This window comes from Nothoprocta perdicaria, unplaced genomic scaffold (assembly GCF_003342845.1).
Source record: "Nothoprocta perdicaria isolate Ctin4 unplaced genomic scaffold, notPer1 scaffold_51, whole genome shotgun sequence".
Classification (NCBI taxonomy): domain Eukaryota; kingdom Metazoa; phylum Chordata; class Aves; order Tinamiformes; family Tinamidae; genus Nothoprocta; species Nothoprocta perdicaria.
Window position 1 is genome coordinate 2,297,095 of NW_020455766.1, and position 26,980 is coordinate 2,324,074.

General features: G+C 39.4%; 1 protein-coding gene across 2 annotated transcripts in view; it reads left to right on the forward strand.

Moving 5' to 3' along the window:
- The window catches only part of LOC112954834 (follicle-stimulating hormone receptor), a 77,346-nt gene that overhangs the window by 30,756 nt on the left and 19,610 nt on the right, over nucleotides 1-26,980 (forward strand). For both annotated transcript variants that reach the window (XM_026048098.1, XM_026048099.1), the window contains exons 3-4: nucleotides 18,336-18,410; nucleotides 18,765-18,839. In XM_026048098.1, the coding sequence (XP_025903883.1) occupies nucleotides 18,336-18,410; nucleotides 18,765-18,839 (150 nt within the window). The remainder of the gene's footprint in view (nucleotides 1-18,335; nucleotides 18,411-18,764; nucleotides 18,840-26,980) is intronic.

Here is a 26,980-nt window from a genome sequence, read left to right on the forward strand (position 1 = left end):
GGGGGGGAGAGGGCTGGGAACTCTGAACAAATGCATTTTGCCACAAAATGTTTAATATTTGTTGTGGTACCTAAGGCAGATTGTGCTTATTTCTTCCCYACACTACTTTGTTTTGAATCAAATGTCTTATTTGGACTGTTGAAATGCCTTGTAGAATGAACAGATGCTAGTGATGATGACTTAGTATGAAAATGCAGCGTGGCCTGGAAAGGCTGGCATGGCATGGCTGGCATGGTCTGCCCGCCCTGTGAAGCTCCAGTTTTAGGTACCAAATTAAAATGTAGCTATCAAATTAAAGAAATTCAGCTGATTTTTTTTTTTTTTATTCTGCTAAGTTTTCTGGAAGAATGAGAGCCTAATATTTTCTTCCTGCTCATCTAAATTTATTTTGTTACTGAAAAATCATGAAATGTCCATTCTGCAGACTATCATGTAGTGAAACAACTTTTTACAAACATGCTCTAGGAAAAAAAGTGTTCTTGTCTTAAATGAAATATTTTGACTTACCTTAGATTTCTTGGGCTAATAGTATAATTTCATTGCTCACATAGAAAATTCTTTTCAGAAACAGCAGACCTGAGAATTTCCTCAGAGAAATACCCAACCCGTTTATTGCTACCAGCTCTTCAACTTCTGCATAGCTCTGGCTTCATGTTCATCTAGCAAATGGCGTTTCAGGGAAGCACATAGTCTTAGTCTCTTCCTAAAAAGTCCTGGACAGCTGGAACGTGGCTTCTCCTCTAGGCTCCTGCTTAACCAAACTGCTGAACTCCAAGAAATAATTAACCCTACAGCTACTAAATTAAAAGGCAACGCTATGTAGGCACATACCTAGGAAAATCAATTCAACATGCTCTCCACCTGCCATGTCATCTTCAACCTGTGCTGAAAGGGCTTAATTTGGAAGAAAGTCTGAGGCAATACTGAAGTCACTACCTTTTTTTTTTTTTTTTTGTGGTAACTTTCTGCAGTGTGGGAAAGTAATTTTCTAAATGTTGATCTAACAGTGCTTGACTAGGGCATTTGTGGGAAATTTGGTCTGAACATCAGTAGCAGAACTAATGGTGGGGAGAATCAGAAAAGTCCTATTTCCACCAAAAAAAAAAATCTATGATGAGTGTTTTCTTACTTTTGTTGTTAGAGCAGATCTTCATCTGTTCTGAAACTGCTCCATTAGCTTCAGTGGAACCAGACTGATTTGCATGTACCAGGAAACTCTGCCATGTGCAGTTTATATTGATATTATTTTTTTCTTAATATGGCAACTACAAAAATTAAAATAATACTAAATTGAAATCATTTAGTGTCATGTATTTTGACACACAGCATTACAGGATTAGTGAGATTGAACTTAACGTAGGTTGGATGATATTACTTCTCCAAGTAAAAAGGAACATGTCATTCCCCCTTTGAAAGATCAAATGACAGAGCGCATGACGCTAACTCTGGACTTAAATTTATGTTTGGGCATGAACAAGAGAAGAGGGAGGGCAGCAAATCTGTCAGCCAAAGAAGCTGTGGTCAATGGAGAGAAATCACAGCCCCATGTCACCCCTGGGGAGGATGGAAGCATCTGAGGAACCTGGTCTGTCTGTGCTGATGCTCCCTTTTGAAACACGCATGTTATGGCTTTTGGAGGTTAAAAAAAAAAAAAAAACCTCTTTCTAGGACTTTGATCATGCTCCTGATCTGTATCATGGGGGAAAGATAATTATGTGTAACCAGGTTTCTCTGTACAGTGATATTATAGGCAAAGAGATGTGACTGCCTTACCTGTGCAAGCTAAATAGGTTTTACTTTTATATCCTGAGGCACAATCCCATTGAAATTTGTAGACATTATTAATTCTTTCAAAAGATTTAGACTGAAGCATAATGTTTTCTAGTATTCGTTCTCAAATCTACCTTTTGTACAGCCCAAAGAAATTCAGCCAGATGTGAAGAACTCTGTGAACTACAAGACCTTAAGGGGAAAAAAATATTTTTATTCACAATATTTTCTAGTCTGGAGTAATAGGAGAAAAGGATTTCTTTAAGTTATTGGCAAAGACATATTTTAAGAACATGAGCTGTACTTTGGTCAACAAAACTTACATAAATAAACTCTTGACAAGCTCTGAAAATCCTGGAAAGTGTTAAAACTCCAAGGATTTTAGGCATCTGCCAGAACTGACAGTCCTGGGAACTGGARTCTTCTATCTATGGAATGCAGCAGAAATATAAGCATCAGCTATGTACAGCTTCCCCTTAATTAGATAAAATTGGTTTAGATCATGTAGTTATCTCCTCAGACAGACATTCAGTCCTTTACCTCCTATGTTAGTGCTGCTGTTGACCCAGGGATGATTCATGCCATGATGCTGGTCTCCTGTGACCAGGATACATGAGCACCAAATTATGTCATGTATCACAAGCAGGTGTATGATGCTAAAAAATCTTTCCAGTTTGTCTCTGTTGGTTTAAACCAGGTCACACTGGAGAACAGAGCAAGTTATTTCTTTAATGTTTTATTTTATCTAGAAAGAAATAACTGGGAACAGTGGGAATTGACCCCTCGGGAGAGTAGTTTGATAATGCTTGATAGTGTGCAGCCTAATGGAGAGAAGGGCACCAGAAGTTTCTGGTTTGAGGGTTTTTTTGGTTTGTTTGCTTTTTCAGTGCCTCGTGTACTGCATTCCATCATTTGGTATCTGAGAGGCCATGATTGAAAAAGGTCATTAAAATTATTTTTGAGAAACTGGTTAGGATTCAGTGTAACAGAGATTTGGAAAACGGTTCCAGACAGCAGTTCCTTTCCATCTTTTTTTACATCCTTCAGCTAAATCTTTTTTTTTTTTCCTGCAAGAAACAAAATATGATTTTGTAGTAGTTGCTGTGATTCATCAATTAAGTCATATATGTTTATAAAATTATTTATTTATGTCTCTAAGGTTAAAGAGCCATGCATGCACTCTGTGTACCAAAATATGTCCCTAGTCTGGTAAGGATCAAGCCTTTGGTGATAAATACTCCAGGGTATATTCTCAATGTGCAAATCCATGAGTAATATATTCTAATTTACATCAGAGGGAGCTGCGTGTACCATTCTGTAGCTTAAGGGCAGGACATGGAAGGAGGCATGCTATTTGATGCTTTTAAGTGAATCTAAATATAGATTTCCTCTGAGGGAGCAGAGGGCCACAGTTCAAAAGCATTAAGGCCACTAACCCACAGAGCCAAAGAAATTCAAAGTTCAGGCCAATGTTCCAAAGAATAAATGTCAGTGGTACTTCGCGCACTGCGTGCATAGCTTGGCAGCATCCAGTAATGCTGGAAAAAAAAAATCAATTCTTTTAATCATAATCTGTTAATGCTTTGCCGAATCATCACCTGGTATTCTACTTTTCCCAGCCAAAATTCATCTATGGCAGAGAACTTGCATTTGTTGTTGTTGTTGTTCCTTACAGAGCTACTAAAACATGAATCAGCCTTATTAGCTGCGTTGATAAGTCACTGCTTTGCCAAAGACCAGAGTTTTTAACCGCAGCGTTATATGCTATAAAAGTCTGTAAATACTTAGCTGATCTCCATCTGCTGATGCCTTAGCATAACAGAATCAAGAATAAAATAATAACTCTTAAATGAAAGAAATGTAAAATCAGTTCGTAGTGTCCATATCACCATTTTTTTAACTTTAAAAGATCACAGGAAATCGTGCTACTATATCCATATGCTAATAGAAGCATGATAAAATGAAAAAAAAAAAAAAAAAAAAAAAAAAAAAAAGGAAATATTTCTGTTCTCCTGTTTCTGTCCCTGCTTCACAACTCTCTGGGCAGAGAGACGGATAAAATGAAAAAAAGGAAATTTCCTTGCCTATATGAATATTTTAATGCCACTCCCTGGGGTGACCATTCTTCATTATTCGTTATTTGAATTTGTGAAAAAGAGACATGGGAAAATGCATATGTAAAAGCCCACCTTTTTTGGGAAGGAACCTGGGAAGTYTAAATCTTATGTTCTTCTGTCTTTCTCTGCATGAACAAAACAGACAAAATTCAGTGTAGGTGAAATGCAGATAGGATGACGTGTGGAGAAAAGCAATTGTTCTTTTTCATGTCTAAATGCGGACTCTGAATTAGCTTTGTTCATCCAAGAATGAGATTTGAGGGTTACAATGCACAGTTGTAAAAAGAAACTTCAATTCAGTGGCCAGAAAATCCTCCAAATGAAACATTAGGAGTTACTAGGTAACTAAATACTAGATAACTAGCTATTCACTGTTGAAATTCATGGTGGGATCTCTCCATCTTGAAAGAACTTAGGACGACCAAAAATGTTTAAAGACGAGCAGCAGACCTGGCCAGTCTCATCAATGCTTTTGACCTGAAGTTTGAGTAGATCAGGACTCCTCAGCCTGGAGGAGATGTATTTGATGGGGGATATTGGAGTGGTCTATAGACTCAGAATTAGTATGAAGAAGGTGAACAGGGATGGATTGACAGTCCTTTCTAATCCTGGAACTGGAGCACAGGATTTTCAAAAAATAAATTAAAAAAAAGGGGGGGCAGGGGGGAAGAGATGCTTCACACAAGATAGTTCAGCTGTGGAGCTCTACTCTGGGGCTTTGCTGATGCTAAAATTTTCATGGTATATTTTGGGAAAGAAAACCTATTTTAGCTACTTATCTAGTAACTGCAAAGACTGCAAATTAAGCTGCAGATGAAGCTGCAAATCAGTTTGGTTGAGTATTCAGGGAGACCACCTCAGCCGGCTTCCCCTGCTCTTCTTTCTGGGCCTCTCCAGCACCACTGGAGTCTCAAGGTACGGGGGCAGACAGACTTTAGGACTGGCATGATGTGGTTGTTCTAATCCATTCAGTTTTGCAAAGTGGGTGGCTGCTAAACTTGGCAAGGATTCACGGAATTGCTAGTCACCTGTGACTCGTAATTAATATTGCAGTCTCTGGATGTTTTCCTTCTTGTCCAGCATACCTTATGCATCCTGAAGGGGCTGATTTGTCTGTTACTGGCCCAGTTTCTGAGATTCATCTCAGGGTTGTTTTTTTTTTTTTTTTTTTTTTTTTTTTTTTCCTTTCAAGAGGAACCAAAGCTGCTGTTCTAAAACATAGGATAGCTTCAAGCAGAGTCAAATACTTCTTCCAAGTATGTCATTTCAGGAAGTTTCATCTCTTTCTGCTAGGACTTTCACCCTGAGTTGAAGGGCAGGGATTTTCAAGTTGTATTTTATCATGAGTTTCCTGTGTTTTCAAAGTAAAATCGATAACCTTCTAGTGTCTTCGTAAATATAAAAATGTCTTTGCTAATGAATTTGCTGCCTGAGAGATGTCTGTGTTAAACTTACATATGCATGCCAGAAAATGAAAATAGAATTCAGAATTGCCATTTCTAATTATATTTTACATTTTTAAATATCATTCACAGCTTATAAATGGTAAAAGGTAGCTCTTCTCATGTGATATTTTAGAATATTTCTGTAATTGAAAGAATTAGTTTTCTAGTTAAAATGACTATTAATATTCCTAAATTATTTTTAATTAAAGGCATTTATCTTTTGTACATTACTCAAATATTMTTCCAGTAGTTCTGGAAGGCATTCAGGATAAAGTAAACTGACTTGAAAGCAGAAAGAATTGTAAATACAAAGTTAACATTAAACATTTATAAAGAGGTTGTCATAAGGGGCATTGCTCTAAGACAGTCTTTGTCGTATCAAAAAATATATATATATATATGTATATATATTCTGGTGAAAAGATAAGTTAAAATAGTTCCCAGGAAACTCAAATATTTGTGTTCAGAATTACAGCTACTGCATTTCAGCTGGGTGTTCAGTTCAAACATCTCTGTATCTTCYAGTTGCCAGGCTTGCCCATAAGGGTTGAGGGCTGCTGGTGAGAGTCGGGGGCTTTCGGCGTGGTGGCACATTCCAAGAGCCCTGGTAGTGCCTCTGCCTTGKGTGTTGCAAGACATTTCCTGTTGCTGTGCTTGCTTTAAAGGCTGCTATTATGAAAAATATATGTGTTTTTCAGGAAATGTTGCTGCTGCTGTTAATAAGCAGCTATTATAGATTTTTTTCTAATATTCTGGGTATATATTTCTACCTATGATAGTGGATGAGTGCAAAAAAATGACCTGCTTGAAATTGTGTCTGATGTGCTCTAAAAGGGATATTCTTAACATTTATTGCTGTCATTTGCTAAATATTGTCTGTTAGTTGGAGGAATTTTGGTACAAGATTGGAAATGGAAATTCAGATTCAGGAGGATTTAAGAAACACTTCCCCATACAAATATTGTTTAGCTTTCTGTTTATTTAAGAAATAATGTTAGCGGAATTGGCATATGGCAGTGAAAGATTGTTTCCTAGTGCTATACAAATGCTGATACAAACCTCAGCATTTATAGAAAACAAATGTTGAGGTGAAGTCAAGACATTTATTTTCTAAGCAGGAGAAGTTGATTCTCTGACAACATTATATTGCATTGCTTTTATTTCTATTATGCCAAATGATTGATGTAAATTTAATCATTATTTTGATGGCTGTTTTGCTCAGTGGAGAGGCAGCTCAGAATTTCATTATTAGTGAGCAGCATTTTGATTTTTCTGCAAAAGAGACTGCTGGCCCTGATTCATCCCCGGTGTAAATCCAGAGATTCATCGTGACCAAACCAAGAGTGATGTGCTCACAAAATACTGTGAATATTTGTTTTTGATTTCTGTATAATAGAGTGCTAAGTAGTTTGCTCATGTAGGCAGTAAACTCATGAAATAAATACACTTTTAGTAGTCCAGTTGACTCAAAAACAATTAAATTGTAGAATTTAAATGGAAAAAAAAAATCCTGAGCCACAAAATACTGTGAATGCCTAAAGGAGCCAGCACTGTTGAGAGAAATTGCAAAAGATTGCAGGAGAAATGCAGACTGATGAAGAACTGCTGGTGCCTGTGCATCTGCCTGCATTGCTGAATTGCCAAGGGAGGAGGACATTCCCAAGAACTTTTATTGAACAGTCACAGAATCATGCATCTGGAAGGGGGGTATATTTTGTTTGTCTCATAGGGTGTTTTCTGCTCTAAGGAGGAGAGAAACCTATAATAACAAACAGGTAATAGGTGTTCAGTGGTGATGTTCTTTCCATCTTGCCTTTGTGCTGCGAAGTTTCTCCACTAAAACAGAGCAGAATACAAATCTGAACTTGTGAAGTAAAGATGTATATCTTCATCTGAATTTTTTTTATCTATTGTGTGATGACAATCATGAATTGAAGGTGCTCATTAGACGTGAAAATGTTGAATCGTTTTGTCAGTCTCAATTCTTCTGAGAGAGATATGTAGCGATAAGTTTTTCAGCTTTATTTTCCATGCTTTTAAGACTTTTGGTGTTTGATTTTAAGATTGTGGCTTTTCCCATCTGAGCTGTGAGAAGGGGCAAGCATGGATGTGGTGGAAGGAATTTGGTTTTTTATTACTTCTGTTGATGATTAAACGACGCTCTTTAGGAAACCTGGCAGAACTTCCTGGAGGGAAGGGGGTTGTGTGCTCCGTTTGAGGGCTACTGAGCCTCTTTGGAGAGGAGAAGCTTGGAGGTGCAGGAAGGCCAGAGAGGAAAATCGGCATTGAGCAGCCTTGAGGAGCACCCATCCAAGGGTGATGGAATGGATTCCCTAGGAGGTCTGGACAGAGCTTATTGCCACTCGAAACAAGTTACAGAGCAGCTCCAAACCTTCTGCCAAGGTACTGCACGTAGGGATGTAAGAGAAGTGTACAAACTCCTCCCATTTTTCTCCTGTCTAACGAATTTCCTTTGAGATTTTTCTGCTTTAAAGTTAATCATCCTAGTTTGCATTCTAATAAAAACTGCCCTTAAAAACCTTTTGTTTTTGCAAGTGGAAGAGGAAGATCAAGACATAGCCTTCCTGCAGAGGAAGATCAAGACATAGCCTCAAAGCTTCCAACTTGAAGTGTGTTTGGACAGACCCTCCACACTTTCAGATCACACTGCATTTTAGCCATATATTTGTTACCTGTGCCCATATCCACCTTTTTTTGCAACGGCCCCGTCCTGTTTGGCACTATGGCTTGAGCTGCTTCTTTCTGGGGAAGGCAGTTGTGATGGGGAATGTTGCTGCTCCAACAGCGTCTTTGCTCCTGCTGCTCTATGCCACAAGTGAGGATGAGCTGAGGCTGAAGGCTGGCCCCGCACAGGGGTGCCCTTTGACAGAGGAAGAGAGCCGAGTGGCCCCAAGTTCTTGCACTGAGGCAAGTAAATAGGTCATGATTCATATGTGGCAGCCCTGTGCCTAGGCATCATTGACAACACATGATGTTTATTTAAAAATAAGTTTGTTCCCCACCGCGTTTCTTGGTAGCAGCCTTAAACATGCTAACAAGCAAAGTGGCTCTTCATGAACCTTCATCTGTCGGTATCAGGACGCCTGGTTTGTGTTCTCGGGACTTGGAGTACCTCTGAATAGCACCTTATGTTTCCATCCTGCTGCGTTGCCAGGCTCTGTGCTTCAGGACAGGAGGGAACATGTTAACGAGTGAAACTCCCTGCAAAAATGAGGATGAAATTGTCGGTGATGAGCCGTTGCTCGGGTCACTGAAGGGAGGGCTTCCAAATGACATCCCAGCTGAGCATGACACAAGCCAAAGTCCCAGGCAGCCTATTCCCCGTGCTCCTCTAGCTGCGACCTTCGGAGTCCTTCTCATATAGAGGAATTGATTTCAGATGTAAATCCATTGATAAAAATCTAGGCGGTAGCTCTTCTTGTTTTGTGACAGTATCAAGTCTTAGTCAGTCCCAGCAACATGAGAGCAAGATGGGTTTTAAATGCAAATCTAAACACATGTCTAATCTCCATATTTTGAGAATTTATTGGCAGGTTAAAAGCGTTCTGCAGTTAAGTAAGTGGCAAAGTTATCATTTGCCACAACTTCTTTTGTTCCTCAGACAGCAAGTAATAAGAGAATAGCAGCCATCCTTTGGGGAAGATTGTCCAGGAGTCTGTCCCCCTTCTTCATGTCATTACTGACTCTCAGGAGCCTATTCTGAAAATCTATAGAGCTTATTCCAGCGCTGACCTTGTCTAATCGTATTGATTGTTCGTAACTGAAGGCTAATTAGGAAGCAAGTTGCTATGGTAATTCTTGAGTCATACATATAAAGCAAAAATACTGCTAAAACCACTTGTGCATGCTGACTATTAACATAGTTAAACAAATTAAAAAATATAATTCATTCAGATTAATTCTGAAATTCAAATGAAGTTATAATATGCAACAAGAGTTTTTCCCTTGCTGCCACATTTCCCTCTTTCACAGTCATTTTGTTCTTTTATTTGTCTGTTCTCTGAGCTATGCATAATTTTAGGACTAAAGAATAAAATAGACTTTCAGTTGTTCTCCCCCACTCCAACCCCCACAAAATATGTCACAATAAGCTTCATATGATGGGAGAATGACTCAAGTGGAAGGTAACAGGACTTTKAACCTCAGCGTTTCTAGGTCACTTGCTCATATCCAGTCCCCATGTGAGTGATTAAGGCTTTATTTCCAAATGGGCAGGTTGGTGGCTTGCATACAGTGAGATGGTGATCGCAGCCTGTATCCTCAGGAGACTGTGATTCATCGAGCCCACAGCTGCTGCAGCTGGCGTTAATCAGCAGCCTCTCTTGGCCAGACTTTGAAATAGCTCTGAAACAGAGATGGGACCTCAGAGGGTGACCAGGCCACGTTGTGGGCGCTGCGGGAAGACTGCATTGCTTTGGCTGTGCTGTGCCTCATTTGGGGATAAATGGAGGATGTCACTACTCACAAGCCATGAAATCTTTTCCCCTTATTTCTTAGCTCAGTGTGACCCAAAGGAATATCCAGAGTATTTTCCCTATTTAACAGGTGTCTCCCATCTCTGCCCCTTACTAACCAGTCATTCCCCACAGAGAATTTAGTAGTCCTAACATCTGCAGGCCTTTAAGGAGAAGGGAGAAGCTAAGGACAGAGGAAGGGGCATGGTGTTGCCCTTGTGGGCAGTATGAACGTGAATATGGGCCAAAGTAGAGTCACAGGAGAGCACGGGAGGTAGGACTGAGTTCAGCAGTTATTTGGGTGGATGTAGGTTTCTCTGCAGCTTCCAGCCCCCACAGGATGAATGTCCTTAAATTGATTTCAACGGCATATAAAGATGAACAAAAAAATGCAGCCATTCTTAGCGTGAATCTTTTTGACTATGTCTCATAAATAAATGCAGGATTCTCCCTTTTACTACTTTACTACTCTGCACACATGCAGAGTTGTTTTCATTTAATTGGAGGTAAGGTAATAATGAAGATGTGTGTGCACATCTTCAAAGGCAAAAGCATCTGTTTTGGGGCTTTGCCTGCTCCTTGAAGTTGACAGGTGCTGCTGTGGAAGCAAGTCCTGATCCTGCCATTCCGGAGCTCACCAGCAACGGAGCCCCCAGAGAGCCACGAGCTAAATACCAGTGTCCTTACCCGCTGCCTGGTCCATCCTCACTAAACTYCCCACTGGGATGGGCATTGGGAATTGGCCTGGGGAGAATCTCTTCCCTATCATGTCTCCAAATCAGAGCCAGCCTGCAGAGCCAGCATCAAATCATTTAGTTGGATCTAAAACTKCTTTTCATGCCCTCACTTAGATAAGAACCAGTGTAGTGCAGTGGAGAGGGGTAYCCAGGGAGTCCAGAACACCCTTTGCTGGGAAAGCAGTTCATTCCCAAGCATCCAGAAATTTCCATTGGGCTTTCAGATGCAAGGACTTTGTTGCAGCAGATGACAGCACTGGTGCTGAACGGATACCAGGATGCCCTTGTTTTTTTGCGTGCCTCTGCCAGCCTGAATTACATTTGTAGTCATGGCAGAGACCCTTCATGGAGAGCACGAGCAGCTTCCTTGCAAATGAGGTTAGGCATGCAGAAAGTCTGCTGCTCACTGATATTAGAAAAGAAGCAGTTTCATGTGGCTAAGAGTCTACTATCTTTTATTGGTGTTTGGGATAATGTGTGTATATCCACACAAATATAAAAATATGTTAATGTATTGGGGGGTTGCCTGAGTTTTATGCCATATTCTTTTCACCCTAGAAGAGACTTATCCATGTGCAGTCCTGCTGTGCTTGTAAGTAAAGGAGGTTATTGGTATCAGGGACACTCAGGTGCATGTCTGTGATTTTTTTCTAAGATTTCATAGCGGAGAATAGTCATTTATTGAATAAGACTCTAGATGTATTGAATGAAGCTCCTCTTTGCTGCCATTAGCTGCTAGGTGAAAGAGTTAGGGATTGTGAGTAATTCCTGATTTTGTACAGCATGTCACCTCTGCACCCTCCGACATAAAACCTGCAGGTTTGGGCTTGGTGGTGGTGGTAATTCTGCCTTTGAAGTCGCGGTATGGTAGTCACTTAACTCACCTGCACTGCATACTTGTTTTGTAAAGCTTTTGACACAGCAGCTTCTTGCTGGGGCTTCTGCTGTTCTGCCGCTCTGTTACATGATTTGGGTATGACTTTAGGAGGCACAAAAGAAAATCCTTTTCCTGGCTTGCTTCCTTCTGAGGGCCCCAATTAAGTGTGTAGGTATGCAATAGGATATCAGCTCAGCCTTGAGGTAAAGCTCATGGATAAGAGTGTGTAGGGTCAAGGCTGCAGTTAGATGTAAAACACAGGAATAGAAGATAGGTTTTCTGGGAGGAAAGAAGGAATGTAAAGAGGAAAGATGGGAGTCTCCATGCTAGAAAAAGTATTTTACAGGGAGCCTGTAACATTAACTACTAGAAGCCCAAATCCCTTCAAGATATTTGAGAGATGCAGTAGATGATATTGGCGATATTGGCAGCTAAAAGATAATGTCTGCATTTGCAATATTGTTTAATGTCATGGGATAACATTTTGCTCGGGATGAGCGAAATCAGTACCCATGCCAAACAAAGGCTAGCTCAACTTTTAGGTAATTCTTTATTTAAAATTACAGTAAATGAAGAGAAAAATATCAGTGCCCAAGATTGATGAAATAAAACTCCATCCAAGCTGTTAGTTTTTATTTGCAGTGAATTGGGTGTAACATACTGCATGAATTGCTGGTGGATATCCAGAGTCCACTCATAGTCCTGAGAACATTTTTAATGCTATAACTGAGGAGGAAAATATTTTTTTTTCCTAGCTTAAAAAGTTTCATATTGCATATCTGGTGCACTTGCTGTTCTGAACTTCTCCATTTCTGTAATGCTTTGGAGGTGGTAATGAAGTGTGCTCCAGGGGCATTTCTTGTGTGTTTGTTTTGTTAAAATATTTCAAAACTAACTGTCAAAGTGTCTGAGAACATCTGCTTCAAGACATTCTATGTTGAGAAGCTATCAGTGGACTTTGGGCCCTGGAGACTAAATGTTCTCCAATTCTAAGACTCTCATCTTCTCCAGAAACGAATTTGAACGATATTTGGCTTTGGGAAAAGTATTCAGGTCATACAAGAATCAGTCTGCTGTGAAGTTAGGTTTCCAGTTGCCTTATTCGTCTGTCCTCTTGAATGATCAACCCAAATTTCTTCATCTTCCCAGGTCATTCTTTGTAAAACTTTTCATCATTAGCAGAATACGATAGCCAAGAGAAGGTAATGAAAGATAAGTGGTAATAAATGCAGCCAGCTCRGGTCTGTGAATGTAGTTACTAGGTGGGTATAAAGCTTATGTCAGCATCTCTGAACAGGGAAKTCTCTTAGCTTAAAAAAAAATCTTTTGTCTATCAGTCTGTCAACTTAATCTCAAAATCCTCTGACACTCATTGTGTCTGAGAAAGAGTTGTCATTGCTGGTGAGAGTGCTTTTATTTTAGAGAATTCACGCATTTCTGCTTTCTCTAAAAGCTTTCCTAATGAATGGTAAAATTTAGTGATTTTAATGTCTACAAATCAGGTTGCTTCTCAGGCAGCTCGAACTTAGGGAAGAGGTGAGACCACCTAATTTGCCACCTAGGTGTAGGTACCTGAATGGATACATGCACACTCTGAATGCATAGGCCCTGCATTGCTCTAGCCACACTTCAGCTGTTGTCTTGGGATTTTGCACCTTTCCAAGTTGTGTGCCGGGCCAGCACAAGGACAGTCACATCAGTATTAGTCTATTTAAAGCAACCTAGAATTGCTTAGTCAGAAAGGGAGTGGAGATTGGGAGCTTAATTTTAGGCAGATAAGGCAGTCGTGAGGTTTCAGCTATCCGTTTGTGATACTGAGTGGAGGAATGATGGTGCAAGGTCAGAACAGGCACTTGCCTGGGCCTTGGAGCTCTTGTTTCCTCAGAGGAAATCTCATCCTGCAGGAGGGCTGCTGTTTGTTCAACTCGCAAGGCTTCACACGTTATCAGTTTTACTGACGATATACTAAAATTAATATCTCCTTCCTACAGTGTGAGGATATATCTATCCCACCAAACGGCACTGATGATAAAATCAATTCCTATAATGACATGACTTCTGCCTTTGAATCTGTTCATAATCAGTTCCAATTTTGCAGAATAATCATGCACTTTTTTCAGATTAGAGAGATCAATCTAATGCAGTTATGTGGACAATTAATTTCATGCAACCAAACCCTCAACAGAGTTTCGTCTGGATTGCTCGCATRGTGCCAAAGCTCCAGTAGAAATAAAATCCCCTTTGCTTCAGAGGGCTTCAGGTGTATGTAAATTTGCATTTTATTATTCCAGAGCTTGTAGTGATTTCCTTGAGAATATGATCTCATACCCTTAGGAGAAGGCAGGAAGAGAAGGCTTTGGTGCCACCAGATAACCTTCATCAAAGCCTTATGCTCTTACAGTCTAAGTGTGAAATCACTGTTAATGTTCAGTTGCTTAAAGGGTTGTCCTACTTACCCACTCAGGTCGCTATAACATATGTGGATATTCTCAGAAAAGCATAGAGATGATGAAAAGAGTTAGTGTTTGAATTCATCTTTGAAATGTCAATAACTGCTAAGATATATTAGCCTGCAACTCCCTTGTGTTCAATAAATCATGATAAGGAGACAAGTTTTTCATGTTCACAAGGAAAAGGGCAGGAAGAAGTGTCAAGCACCTGTTYTAAAAAGGTGATAAATGTCTAATAGTTTTAAGAAAGGTAGCTTTTCTTTGTAACCTGTTTAAATCACTACACTAGCATTTTGTTTGAGAGGCAGGTTTTCCAAAACAGGTTCCATGTTGACCTGCTTCTGCTGAGACGAGAAGTAAGAGTTTTGCTGGGTTCAGTTCAGACCTGTCGCAGGTTTTTTCCGTGGTTGCTCACTTGGGGAATCCTGGGCAGGATTTTGTGTGTGTGCCTGTGTGTGAAAATGCATGTGAGATGCCCACACTGCTGCCGATTTTTCCTTAATCATGACTTAAATTTTGGTATCAGTCATAGCTTCAGGTAAAACTGACTTAGCGAATTGTCTTATACAGCTGCAGAAAAACTCTAAATTAGAGTATATTCATTTAAAGAAAGGAAAAGACAAAGTAGGTTTGATGTTTCCTCTCTTCTCTTGAGTCAACGCAGAGCTAAACCAGCCTTGTTGCTGTGTTGATGTCACTGTTGATTTCAATAGAGCTGTGAATGAGCTTGGACGTTAAGCATATGCTCAAGCACACTTTGCAATCCTGGGGTCTTAGTATGGTGGGTTGCTGGATTTTTATATTATTTTTATTATTTTTCTTATAAGTTGTTCCTGATCTTTTTGCTTACATTTTTTCCAAGACTTGCATGCACCGTAATTGATGGTCAAACTGCTATTTGGGTGTGCTGTGGTAACTAGAGTTAGCGCTAACAATATCAGTCATACCCACACAAAATGTAGCAATATCCTCATCTTCTCTCATAATGACATATARTAAGATACACAAAATAAGCAATCATTTCCTGGTGTGTTTTTATACTGTAAGAAAAATCACTTGCACAAATACTAGCCAGCAATCTYCTTTTTCTCTTGGCAGCACCTGGTGCATATGTCCTCTATGGACAGTGGGAATCTGCTGAGCAGTTTATTTGTTTTAACTCCAAATGCAAATCCAATTTGTTTTCATAGTTTTAACTCCAAATGCAACTTAGTTCAAGTACCACTATTATCCAAGGCAGTGTCCTTTGGCTTTTCCATAAGCAGGATGTGTATTTGATGATATTTATCAGATAGGAATAAATTGTTGACACAATGAAGTCCAGACTGCTCATGGTTCACAGTGTGTGGCTACTCTCCTAAATTGAATGTTTTAAATTCTTCTTTTTACCTGAATGGTATGTGGAGGTCCCCAAACACTGATTAAAAACAGTGACTTCCTGTTAAAAAACAGCACTCTAGTATTGGCTTTGGCATAATGCTGAGGAGGATGAGCAGGGTCATGACCAGGGTTTCCTATGAATTTTAGAGAGGGTTTAAAATTCACTAGGACTCTTCTTAAAGCCTTTTTTCTTGCCTTTCCCTTGCAARGCTCTCCCATGCCTCACACCAGGAGCGTTAGTGGTTTCCTCCATTTGGAGGGATGGACTAGCCTGGGGTCCAGCTCCTCGTACTGAGAGGCTCGTGACCATGATAGCTGCAGTAGCTGTTCGCCTGGTAGCAAGACAGGAATAGCATTTTAAATAGACATGTTTTAATTATCTGTTAAAATTCCTGTCGCCTTTGTGTGTGTGACTAGGAGTATTTGTWTGACAACCAAGTAATTCCACAGATAACTGAATCCTACTTATACAAGCGTTATTTAAATTCTTTATAAGCCTAATCTTTTAAAAGCCATTTAAAGATTTCTATCTCCCTCTCTTTCATTCCTTTTTAATCATATATTCTCCTAATCTTTCAAAGTGTCATGGCTAACTTGTGCCCTACTTTAATCAGATCTGTATCTTATATTTTTGTGTTTGAAACAAGCACATATCCCTCACAGTCTTAGGAAGCCAAAACATTCTTCTGTTGCAGAAATATTTAGTTTGTTACCGTTCTCCTGGAAGAGCTACATTTTCTGAGTTGTTCCCAAGTTAAATAACAGATTGGGTCACAAAAGATTATTATTACCCTCCACAGCAGTGTCACTCCCCCATTGTGGTTTCTTGGTAAGCCTGTTTGCCCACACAAGGCAAAATGGAAAAAAAAAAAAGAAACATAAATAAGGCATTTCTTCCCTGAGCTGTTTTCTCATGAGAAATCTCTTGGTTAAATGGAAATGCTGGTATAAAACCTTCCACTTTTGCTATGAAATATTCTTTTTTTCTAGGCAAGTGATTTTTAGATTGTAGAAAATGGCAAATATATTGCCAACCTCCAGATGAGAGCAAGCATAAAACAGATTCAAATCTTGAAGGTCTGAGAGAGCTTTTAAAACTTTAAACCTTTTAGGCTGTAGTTGAGTGAACTGCAGTGATGTATACATACAGCATAGTGGTTGATTACTTCTCATCTATATATTACAGTATATTTATTATTTTGAAAGAAAATAGGGAGATCTTCGCAAAGTCTTTGAAAAATATTTTGGTGGAAGCTTATGAGTTAATTTTATATGTTATAGCAAACCAGAGACAGTCTACACTGAATTAGGACTCTGGAAACTTTTTTCCTGGATCTCCCACTGACTTCTTCCATGAGACATTTAACAAGTAGTTCTCTTTTTGTGGGCATTTTTTCCTTTTGTCTACTTAAATGGGAAACTTTCCAACACAGCATTCCTTGCAGCAGCTATGCTCTTTGCATAGTATAAATAATCCCAATGTCAGTGAAATGTTTTGTTGCTACTGAAACCTAAGCAATGAATAGGAGCACGTTCAGCCTTTGAGCTGCTGATTCAGCACTCTTTTCAGCAAATACAATTGTCATCACAGTATGGCTAAAAATCAGCTCCCCTCCTGACTGCCTGTCAGCCCAGATGATGAGAGRTGGATTTTGTTTTTTGCAAAAATCTTGGGGAAGCAGGAGGGAGAACTTTTTATTAAAGTGAAAAAAAACAAACCTTTATATCAAACCACTGAGGCATTTTTAAAGAAAAAAAAAGTCAGATGAACAACTTATTTTCTTTTGCAAGATTTTTGTTTTTTGTCGCATGGGCATGTAAATTGTCAGATACAGCTCAGTTGTAACAAAGAAAGTGAGACTCTTTTTGTATGATTTGGTTTTGTAAGATTTCTTTTTGTATGATGTAATAATTCTTGTGATTGTTCATATTTTACTATTGACTGTGCACCTATATTTCTGTTTGAATCTGTTTGCTGCTATCACAATTTCAAAAGAATAAAATATCTAGTGATGGTCAGTTTTCAATTGGAGGATTTGTCTAAGGTTTCTTTCTAAAGCTGTGTGCAGGTACACTACCAACAAAATCCAATAAGCCATAGAAATATTCCTTGAGTCATCTCTATCGCAAAGTCTGTCTTCTGATCACAGCTAATATCAGCCTGAAAAATCTTATTTTTGCCCCATTTCCAAAAACAGCAATGGAAAATTTTCTGGCATAGCTACTTTTATCATACTTTCCTGGTCACTGTCCACATGAGAGACATGACTGAGATATGTTGCACAGCAGTGATTCCCCCTTGGTTTATCGGGACGACTCCTGCATTCTGAATTACATCTGAGCCTGAGTAAGCTGAAGATGAAGGAGGCAAAGAAAGATGTTCTCTGGGTCAGCAAAGGCTGAAGTTCTGATGTACTGACCACTGAAAGCTGGCCCTTCATATTCTGTCATTCTGTAGCTGCTGGTGGGCATTAACCGCACGTAAAAAAAGATCAAATGAGTTTTCTTCAGAGTCTGGAAGAGTTCTTCATTTCTGTGGCCGGCAATTTTTTTCAGTAAACGTGTTTTTGCTCTTGATTTAACTTTGTTCTCTGTAGTTTGCATCAGATCAGGGTGATGGTATGTTCTACAGCTGAAGCTGTGTCACATTTCTTGGAAACTTTTTTGCTCTACCTGCTCYGCTGCGGTCACCTTTTCTCTTTCTTTAACCAAGTTAAATTCTTCATTAAATCTCTGTTGGCAATTACTGATATCAGTGATCCTGTAAATAGTTGATGGTGGACAAACTCTGCCTTACGCTATCCACAGGAAATGGTGACAGCAGGAAGTGAGAGGCTATTCTTTTGGGTATGAACTTTGTCCAGATAAGATGATATATTCTCTTTCCAGTTCTCACYGGTTGTCTTGGTGGCAGCTCCTCGGTCTTTCTGGGATCTGTTTTCTTACCTGATGTTTACCTCATTTTAAAAACCGCTCTGTAATCAAGGGGATGTTCCCTATAAATTTCTCATTTGTCCATTCTTTGGTTCACCTTTCCATTGACAGCATTGCTTGAAATATCCTGACTTTTTAATTATTTTTCAGAGAGATCTCACAGAATGATGCATTGGAGGTCATAGAAGCAAATGTGTTTTCCAACCTTCCCAAACTACATGAAATGTAAGTAATGAGCAATCTAAATTCAAAGGAGACAATTACAAAGATTCATTATAGACAAGTATCTAAGGTTCTTCAGTTTGGTTCAAGTAAGCTATGAAGAACTTGTACAGATACAGGAACATTTGAAACCTTCTTGTTGCTTCCATTTTCTCATCCAACCCTTTTCTTTCTTTTCTTAGTCAATCTAAATCTTATCTTACTGGGTCTATTAGTGTAGGCTGTTGTTCTAGAATCATGCAGATTTTTTTCAGTCAAAAAGGACCCTATGGTATATCTTCATGCTAGGCTAATCATGGATATTTTAAAACTGATAAAATAGTTTATTTTCTGTAATGTTTCATTTTCTCTTTGCAGAAGAATTGAAAAGGCCAACAACCTTGTATACATTGATCAAGCTGCTTTCAAAGACCTTCCAAACCTCAGATATTTGTAAGAATCTTTTGCTCTTTTAGTAATGCGGTATGTTTGAATGAWATGGATGTGTTTCTGTCCACACTGAACTGAGCAGTTTTAGTGAAGAGRCAGAGTATTCCCTCTCTCCTCACTACTTGTACATTACTGATCCACATTTTCACCACTGGGCTCCAACATACAGTCCTCAGAAAGTTGAAGGTAATACCCTCCATAAATGTTCCCACACAGAAAATTTCTGGGCCTTTCTAGGCACCAGGTTGCACCTGAGAGGTGAGGAAAGGATCTGGGCCTTTTTAATTGCTATTGCATGAGCACTTTCTGACCAGGGCAATGATCTGAGCAAGCGGAATCACCCAAAGGTTTTTCATTGTAATTCCTCTCTAGCTCTGAGACAAAATCACTTTTGTCCACCTTTATTATGGCTTTGTCCCTTTTTAWACTTCGTATGCATGATTGTAAACATTCAAATTCTTTTTGCTTTAACAATGGCACTACTCTACCAATGGTTTTCATTAAGACTTGATGTGAAATAATTAAAACTTCTGAATACAAATGTATGGTTTGTGGTATAACTTTATTTCATTAGCCARCCTCATTGGTGCAGGTTACTCATCTGTGGTTGCTGGATCTGCTCCCATGGGGCTGCTGTCATAATTCAGTGATAACATGACCAATAACCTCTGCTCTGCTATGAATCAAAAGCCAAATGAAGTCCAAGGAACTCCAGTTAGCCATAATTGCTTTTAATGTCTGTAGCTTAAATAAGCTCCCACCATGCACCTTGCTGAACAGTGGCATATATTCCAGGCAGGATATTGCATTATTTTTTTTTACATCTGTCCATCTGAACACATACACTCAACCTTGTGGGATAACCTTTCCAGACTTGTACAAGTCTTGCTAATCACAGTTTCTGCATTTGGTTACCTACCAGTAAGTGCCTAATTGTCTGGTTAGATACTGATTGAACACTTTTTAGAGGTATAGTGTGAAGTTTATGTCCATGATCTGAAATGCATAGCTCCCAGAGAGTCATTGATTATTTTATGTCTSTGAAAATTACTGTTCTCTAATAGGTTCGGGCCTCAAAAATGTTATGAGACTTGGGTTTGAATTTGAGGTATGAGATTTGAGATTCAAGATTTGGAATTTATTTATTTGCAGTAGGGAGATAAAGCTTTAAGCTTGCATTGTCATGAGGAAAAATAATATGCCTTTTGGTTTCATGAGCGAGTCATTCAACAATGACTGAGTTCTTGGAATATTCTGGCTACCTGCACACCAAAATGAAACATTTGTCTGTTCTGTGAATTTTACACAGAATAATTTGCTATTTCTGGTATGTTAGTCAGGTCTATGGATGGATAGCAAGAATGAAAGAGAGCACATTTCTCTTAAATATTTCTCCAATTTTGTATAATCTTTGTGAAAATCACAGGGCACAAGTTCCTGTGCTTTTTGATGTGAGACATGTAAGACTTGAGGAAAAGGTTAAATGCTCTATAAATAATATCATAATATCAATAATATCATAATATCAATAATATCATAAAGTCATAAATATCAATAATATCATAAAGTCATAAATATCTGAACTAGCGTAAGTCTTTCTGTTGACTTCAGCGGATGTTTAGCACCAGCTAATACTGGTAAAACCTCTGCAGTTACAAATATCTGGATGCCCCTCATTCAGCTGCCCATTCCTGAGGTGCTGATCATACCAATGGCTATCTCGTTCTCTGTCCCTTTTCCTTCTATTATTTTAGATCCTTTGTTCCATTTCTACAGAATTCTCTTTCACAACATTGTTTAAACTCATTAGAAGAGCTAAAAATTATCTGACTTCAATGGTTAAAGACGTATATTCCCTTTTTGCTATTATTCACTTTTGAGTAGTCATTTCATTCTTGAAGCATGGTTCTGCAGTGACCACTATTCCTSTTATAAATAGATATAATTATTCAGTTGCAGTGACCAAAATTTGATCTGAATGTGGGTTTAGCTCCACAGTTCATATAAATTGCAGGTAATGCCRTGAACTTGTGTTGATTTTTCTCCAGCTGAGGATGTAGCTCACCGTTCACGTTCATGATTTATAAAATTATTTCCAGCTCCTTACCCCAATGCTATTCCTCCAAATATTATGTTTTGCAATAAAATGCCATAAAGGTTACTCATATGGGTGGTTTTATGCTAATCAGAAACAGCATGTTTCCTCACAAAATGTTATTCGTCAGTGTTGATTAGGACAAAATAGCAATATAAGCATTTTCATGGCATCCACGTGAGAGTGAAACATGCTCTTTTGAATATTTGTCATTCCATGCTCTCAAACAGTCAAACATTCAAAGATGTTTCTTGTATAAGAACTCAGCTGAAGCAGCTCTACCGTGACTCAGAGAAGCAAAGGATTAACAAAAGAAGAGTGCTTGTCTGACTAACCATTCCTTCCTCCCCTCGAACCTTAGCAAGTTTTACTTACTAGTTCAGATCAGAGGGGGGGAAAATGTTTTTGGGTACTTTTYAAGGTTTTCTGTCTTGTGAGAACAAGGGGACTAGAAGAGACTCCTCAGATTACTGTATCCCATTTCTTACTGTATCCCCTCCCTGAAATCTTTTAATTAAGTGCACTATTGTATTTTAAGATGTTTTGCAGTCTCCCTGCTTTCTCATACCATTCTTATGGGGAGACTTTTTCAGAAACTCAGTAGTTTCATGACTAGAAAATTTTCTCTGATTTTATTCAGGGCCATTTCTTTCACATTTTTTCTTGTGCCAGAGCTGTTCTTTAATTTAAATAGATAAAATCCATCTTTGGTGCTTCCTTCACTAATGTATTTATATCATTTCCCTTCTGACTTTATTTTAGGAGGCTAAAAAAGACTCCCACATGGCTATAAATAGTACAAAAGGTGCAAAGCTTCAGAAGTCCTAGAATTTGAACTGCTGGATGTGCCTTTCATGTTAATCACAGGGTTTGCATTAGCGATGGGTATAAATCAGTGTAGCACCCTTGGCCTCCGGGGAGCTACACCAATTCATTGCACATGAGCCTTTGACTGAAACACTTTAATCAGTCCAGATTTTCAACAGTATTAGAGCGGTTTCCCTACCTGGAAAGGACAGACACGGCACTGTATAAGCACAGGAGGTTTCTGCAGGACTTGTGGCAGGATCTCTTACCCTTGGGTTCCCCAGTCCTTCAGTGCTGCTCCACTGCAGGAGGATCTCTGGAGCCTGCAGATGTTTTTCTTCTGTGCCCTGTTGCCCTTGCTGGCTRAGGGGGGACTGGCATGGTAGAGGTACATGGTGTGGTAGAGGTATGCTAGCTTGGTCTGACATCAGGGAGCAGCAACCCACACATGTCTACAACTAGGCCTACAAATGCTAGAAGATTGAGCATTAGGGAATCATATCTGAAAAGTGAATCTTGCTTCTCTATGAATTAGTTTCCCCCACTTTAAGCAACTTTGGCCACCTTTTCTTGACTATTTTAGTCAAACTGAGCTTTACCAGGGTAAGTATATTCTACTTGAAGGCAGCAGATGATGTTATTTCTGCTCAACTTCAGGACTAAGCTCAAGGCCAAACCGGCACATGGCTTATAGAAGTAGGAGGCACAGGGAGGGCTGAGGTCCCATTCCCAAGCAACAGGCAGGGAGGGACACAGCAGTGACAAGCCGGCTGCTCTTCCCAGGCACTGCTTCTCCTGCTGCCCTGAGGTGAGTCTGCAGGGCCAGCCTCAGGGGTTGTCTTCTCCTYATCATCTGCAGCAATCTTCAGCATGTATCCTACCACCAACACTGCTACAAATAAACCAAGACTTCTTTTTTTTTTCTTTTTCCCACCCCCATATGCATTTCACCAGAGTCATCCCATAAGACCATAAGAAACCCTAATGGCACATGGAGCTGAGTTATGTCATGTTCAGATCACTCTGCACTCTGTAGAGTCACAACTCCATGCTCACTTCTGGCACATTTCTGTAGGAAGGAGTGCCATTTTCTCCATCCTAGTACTAGTTTCACACACTAGTACTTGCCCTTCTAGAAACCTCCCTCGAAAAGACAAAGAACTTCTGTCATTTGAAAGACTAATTTAATGAGGAAGCAGAAGGCTTGACAGAAGGCTACAAAATGGCACCTGGTAAAGGTAATCCAGCTCCTGTTACCTTTCTGTGATGAGGAAGGGATGCTCAAAGAAAATGTCAGGCAAAACGCTGAGGTGTGTTAATGAAATTCTTTTCTTTGCAAAGTACAAAAGTAAAACCTTGTAAACTTTTGGAACTAGAGTTAAAACAATTTGGAAATGGATTAAACAACCCTGTTGACTAAAGGAAAATCAACAACAGCTATCTGAGAAACAATTAAAAAATTTAAAGCTGCAAGGATAAACTATCAAACCTTTATACAGCACAGTCTGGTTCTCCCATTACCTGCAGGAAACTTGGTCCTACTGGGATGGATGTACTCTTGCTGCCCAAATGACGTWTATTCTCCCTATTTGGAATCCACATCATCTTTCCAAATATTCCACATCAAGCCAGCAGACCCAGATATGGTGGTGCGTGTCCTGACACATCCTTGATCCAACCTTCTGCTCCATATCCAGGTGTAAAGAGGTCTGGCAAGGCCAACCTGCAACCAGTGCTCCAGAGCAGGAARACTCAGCTGCAGCCCCACTGCCAAATTTTGTGTGGTTCTTTCTGACGTTTCCAGCACCAGTGCCAGGATCCTAGATGCTTAGCCAGATTCTTTTTTGACAGCGTTGTGACTCTGGCAGAACCGTTAAAACACAGCTTTGAAAGATCCCATGGAAAAATACATATTTACTGGCAGTTTTCAGAAAACAAAGTTTGAAAAAAAGAAAATTGGTGTTAATGCCTGAGACAGAGACTGGACATTACAGACCATCAGCTGCATGACCTTTGCAGCACTTCGCTTGCAAAGCTTTTTCTGTGCTGCTTAAAAAACGTTGTAGAGGCACTAGATCTTATTTATGGGCAAGCAAGAAGCTCTGGGTAGCCTTGTCAGTCCTCTCATCATCTTTATGGGCTCATTATAGCCACTAGCTGGTGAACATTAACACACTTTTATCTGTGTCRGCTTGGATATGAATATATTTTGCACCCATCCCACCCCAGTACTTCATAAGATTAGTGCAGTCCCTTTGTCTCCTGCATCATCATTACTAGTATGGCAAGAATAAGATGGAAGGAAAAATATTGAAATATATATATAATAATAAAGTGCTGAAATACCCTAAACCGTCTGGAAAAACAACCTGAACTTCCTCACAAGTCTTTCAGAAGCAGTGAAGAGAATTATTAATTGGTCTTCTTGGGTATATGCCAGAGAGACAGGCTGTTTCAAAATGGTAACTTGTTGACCTTTTCATGAGTACAAGATTATTTATCTGGCTCTCATTAGGGAAGCTGAGGCATTGTCTGTTTAATAATGTAGCGATGGCTTTTCAAACCTATTTTCTTTCCATAGTTCACATATGTAATCTATGTCCTTTGGGTTTTTTTTTTGTTTGTTTGTTTTTTACAGTGGATGTGCCTGTGTCCTATTTTAATGTCTCAAAAGCATCCATTTTATCTGCAGAGTAGTTTTTGTGGAGAGTACRCTTGCTATGTCCTGTTTTGCTGCAGAGCTAGAGCAAAGCACGTGCAATGGGGAAGTCCACAGAAGTGCTGACCCTCTGGACAATGATGACACGGATGCCTTTCTTTTGCTCGATAGCCTCCTGGTCAAAGACCTTGCCCTAGAAGTGGCCTTCTTGGGCTGTAGACTCAGCTTAGCCTGCCAGGCCAGGACACACAAGCTAGACAATTGTGCTGCTAGACTCGGGCTCCCTCTCATCTTTTCCCCATTATTTTACTGTCTTGGATATTCCTGCACACATAATGGCTTAGTTTCAAGAGCTAGAGAGGAAAGTGCTCACTTACAACCGTGTTCCAGGTACACCCTATAACGACGATTATAAGCATGATTAGAGAACACGGAAATAAGACTTCGTGAATGGCACCATTTTATCTCTGCCTACCTTATGTTTGCCATTTAGCAAATACCCCCAGTAGGCTGACAAGCTAAGCTGCATTCCCTCTTTTGTTGAAGTAGTTCCTACCAGTTTGGCATAAAAAGAGCAGGAGTGCTGCCGTATCTGCAAATAAGCAGCCAGAATCTGTCCAAAATTTGGTTTTGGAAGATTTTTTTTCCTCAGGTGATTACAGCGCTGTGTTTTCTGAAGTACTGGCCCCCCTAAGCCTTCCCTTAAACACTACTGATGCTCTGGGACGCAGCCATCAGCATCCGAAAAGCGGGTTCTCACCAAGCTGTTCACGCACGGCAAGGGGGGATTCAGTTCTAACACRGATTAAATAGGACGTTTGTTTAAAGCAGGGCTACCAGGAATGTATACATTAAGTGGTAAATATATTGATAAAACTGTCCTGCAGGAAAGCGACTGAGTAAATTGGATTATCTACATTCTAACAAGATTATCCACTTAAAGAGCTCTGGAGAGTTGCTAGTTGAATAAGAAGGTAGATACAGATTGCAGCCTAGCTAAATACTTTTTGGTTCTTTTTCTGCAGCTAATTAAAGGAGCATCCTCTCCTATTTCTAATCAGCTTTTTGGCCCTCAGTGCAATCAGTGCTTTGTTCCACCTGTAGGTTTACCTCWATATATAACATTTTTCAAAGGTGTTTGCTTCTTTGCTTCACCATGTTATGCTGCTSAGTTTACACACGTGAAAACTGAGCCCTGAACGCTTTGGGATGCCCGGAAAGATGAGAAATACGGCACAGCCCAAGGCCTGGAAAACTCTTCACATATCCATGATGAAAGCCCTGCAAGCCAGAGTGGAATTCTGTAACAAATGATCCCTGGAAATAGTAGTGTCACTGCCCATCATTGCTTCATTCAGTTGGGAAAGTAGTAGAGAGAGGAAAGAGTTTCAGATCTTCTCCTGAGCTCTACAGCAGCCACACACTAATTGGCAGTAGTTTGTTTCATYGTTTAATTATTAAACTAAATGCATGCTATAATTTGTATTTAACAAGTGGCTCTTAGATTTTGACTCATGACTCATTTAAAATTAAAGGCAGCCTTTCAGCTAAAACCCACTACATCTCTAGTAATTTAGAGAGCATACTTTAAAATACTGTAAGGGTGGAGCTGCAGGTTCTTCTTTTGATTCTAATTTTTTTTGGCTAAATCTTTTCATGAGTAACAAATGCAAAAGTACTTTAAATAATAACAGATTTGTGAAATCGACTTGCTTCGTTATTCATGCATTATTCATGCTTCTATTTTACTGTATGTAGTAGTTTTACAAGGGCATTTCTGTAGACCTTCCTTTGTGACACATGAGTGACCTTCCTTTGTGACAACAGTGATTTTTTAAGCTAATGCAATATCTTACCACTAAGATTCCCAGGACAAAATGGTCATGACACTTCAGCAACTTTCCCAAATTGACTACTTGAATATTCAGTACACTTTTTTTTTTTCCTACACATAATGCAATACTTTTGGTTATAAAATTATACAGATAACAAGTTGAYTTTTTCACTAAGAATGCCTGAGAGACTATTCAGATATACTTCAGAGATTCAGATCAATACTTATGCAAGTAAATAACTACTTTATGCACATACATGTCACTCTTAGTGCCCAAATGTAGAAAGTGGTTGCCGTGTTTAGGTGTTCATTTTCAGTTCCATTCATGAAACCTGAAAAATCTTTCAGCAACTCTCCTGAGATAATCTCAGGTCATTTAAAAAAAAAGAAAAGTAACTTTTTCCAGTTTGGGAGCTTTTTATCATCATGTCATTATTCAGGGTCGATGTGCAAAATCACATCCAGCAACAGAGAACTATTGTTCTGTTTCAGTGCCAAGATAAAAAGTGCCTTCTGTATACAGCTAATGCATTTCTTAAGGAACCAATACGCTCAGTAAAAGGTTATCTTCTCTACCAGCTCCCATATTAAAGATACAAAGAGATAATTAACCTTTAAAGAACCCGAATTTTCTCTGGAATGGTAATGAGACATTTCGATGGCCAAGGCAGCTCCCAGTCTCCCTGTACCCTGCTCCTTTGGGCTACCTGAATGACCTGGGACAACCACTGGCCACCTCTTTCAGGAGC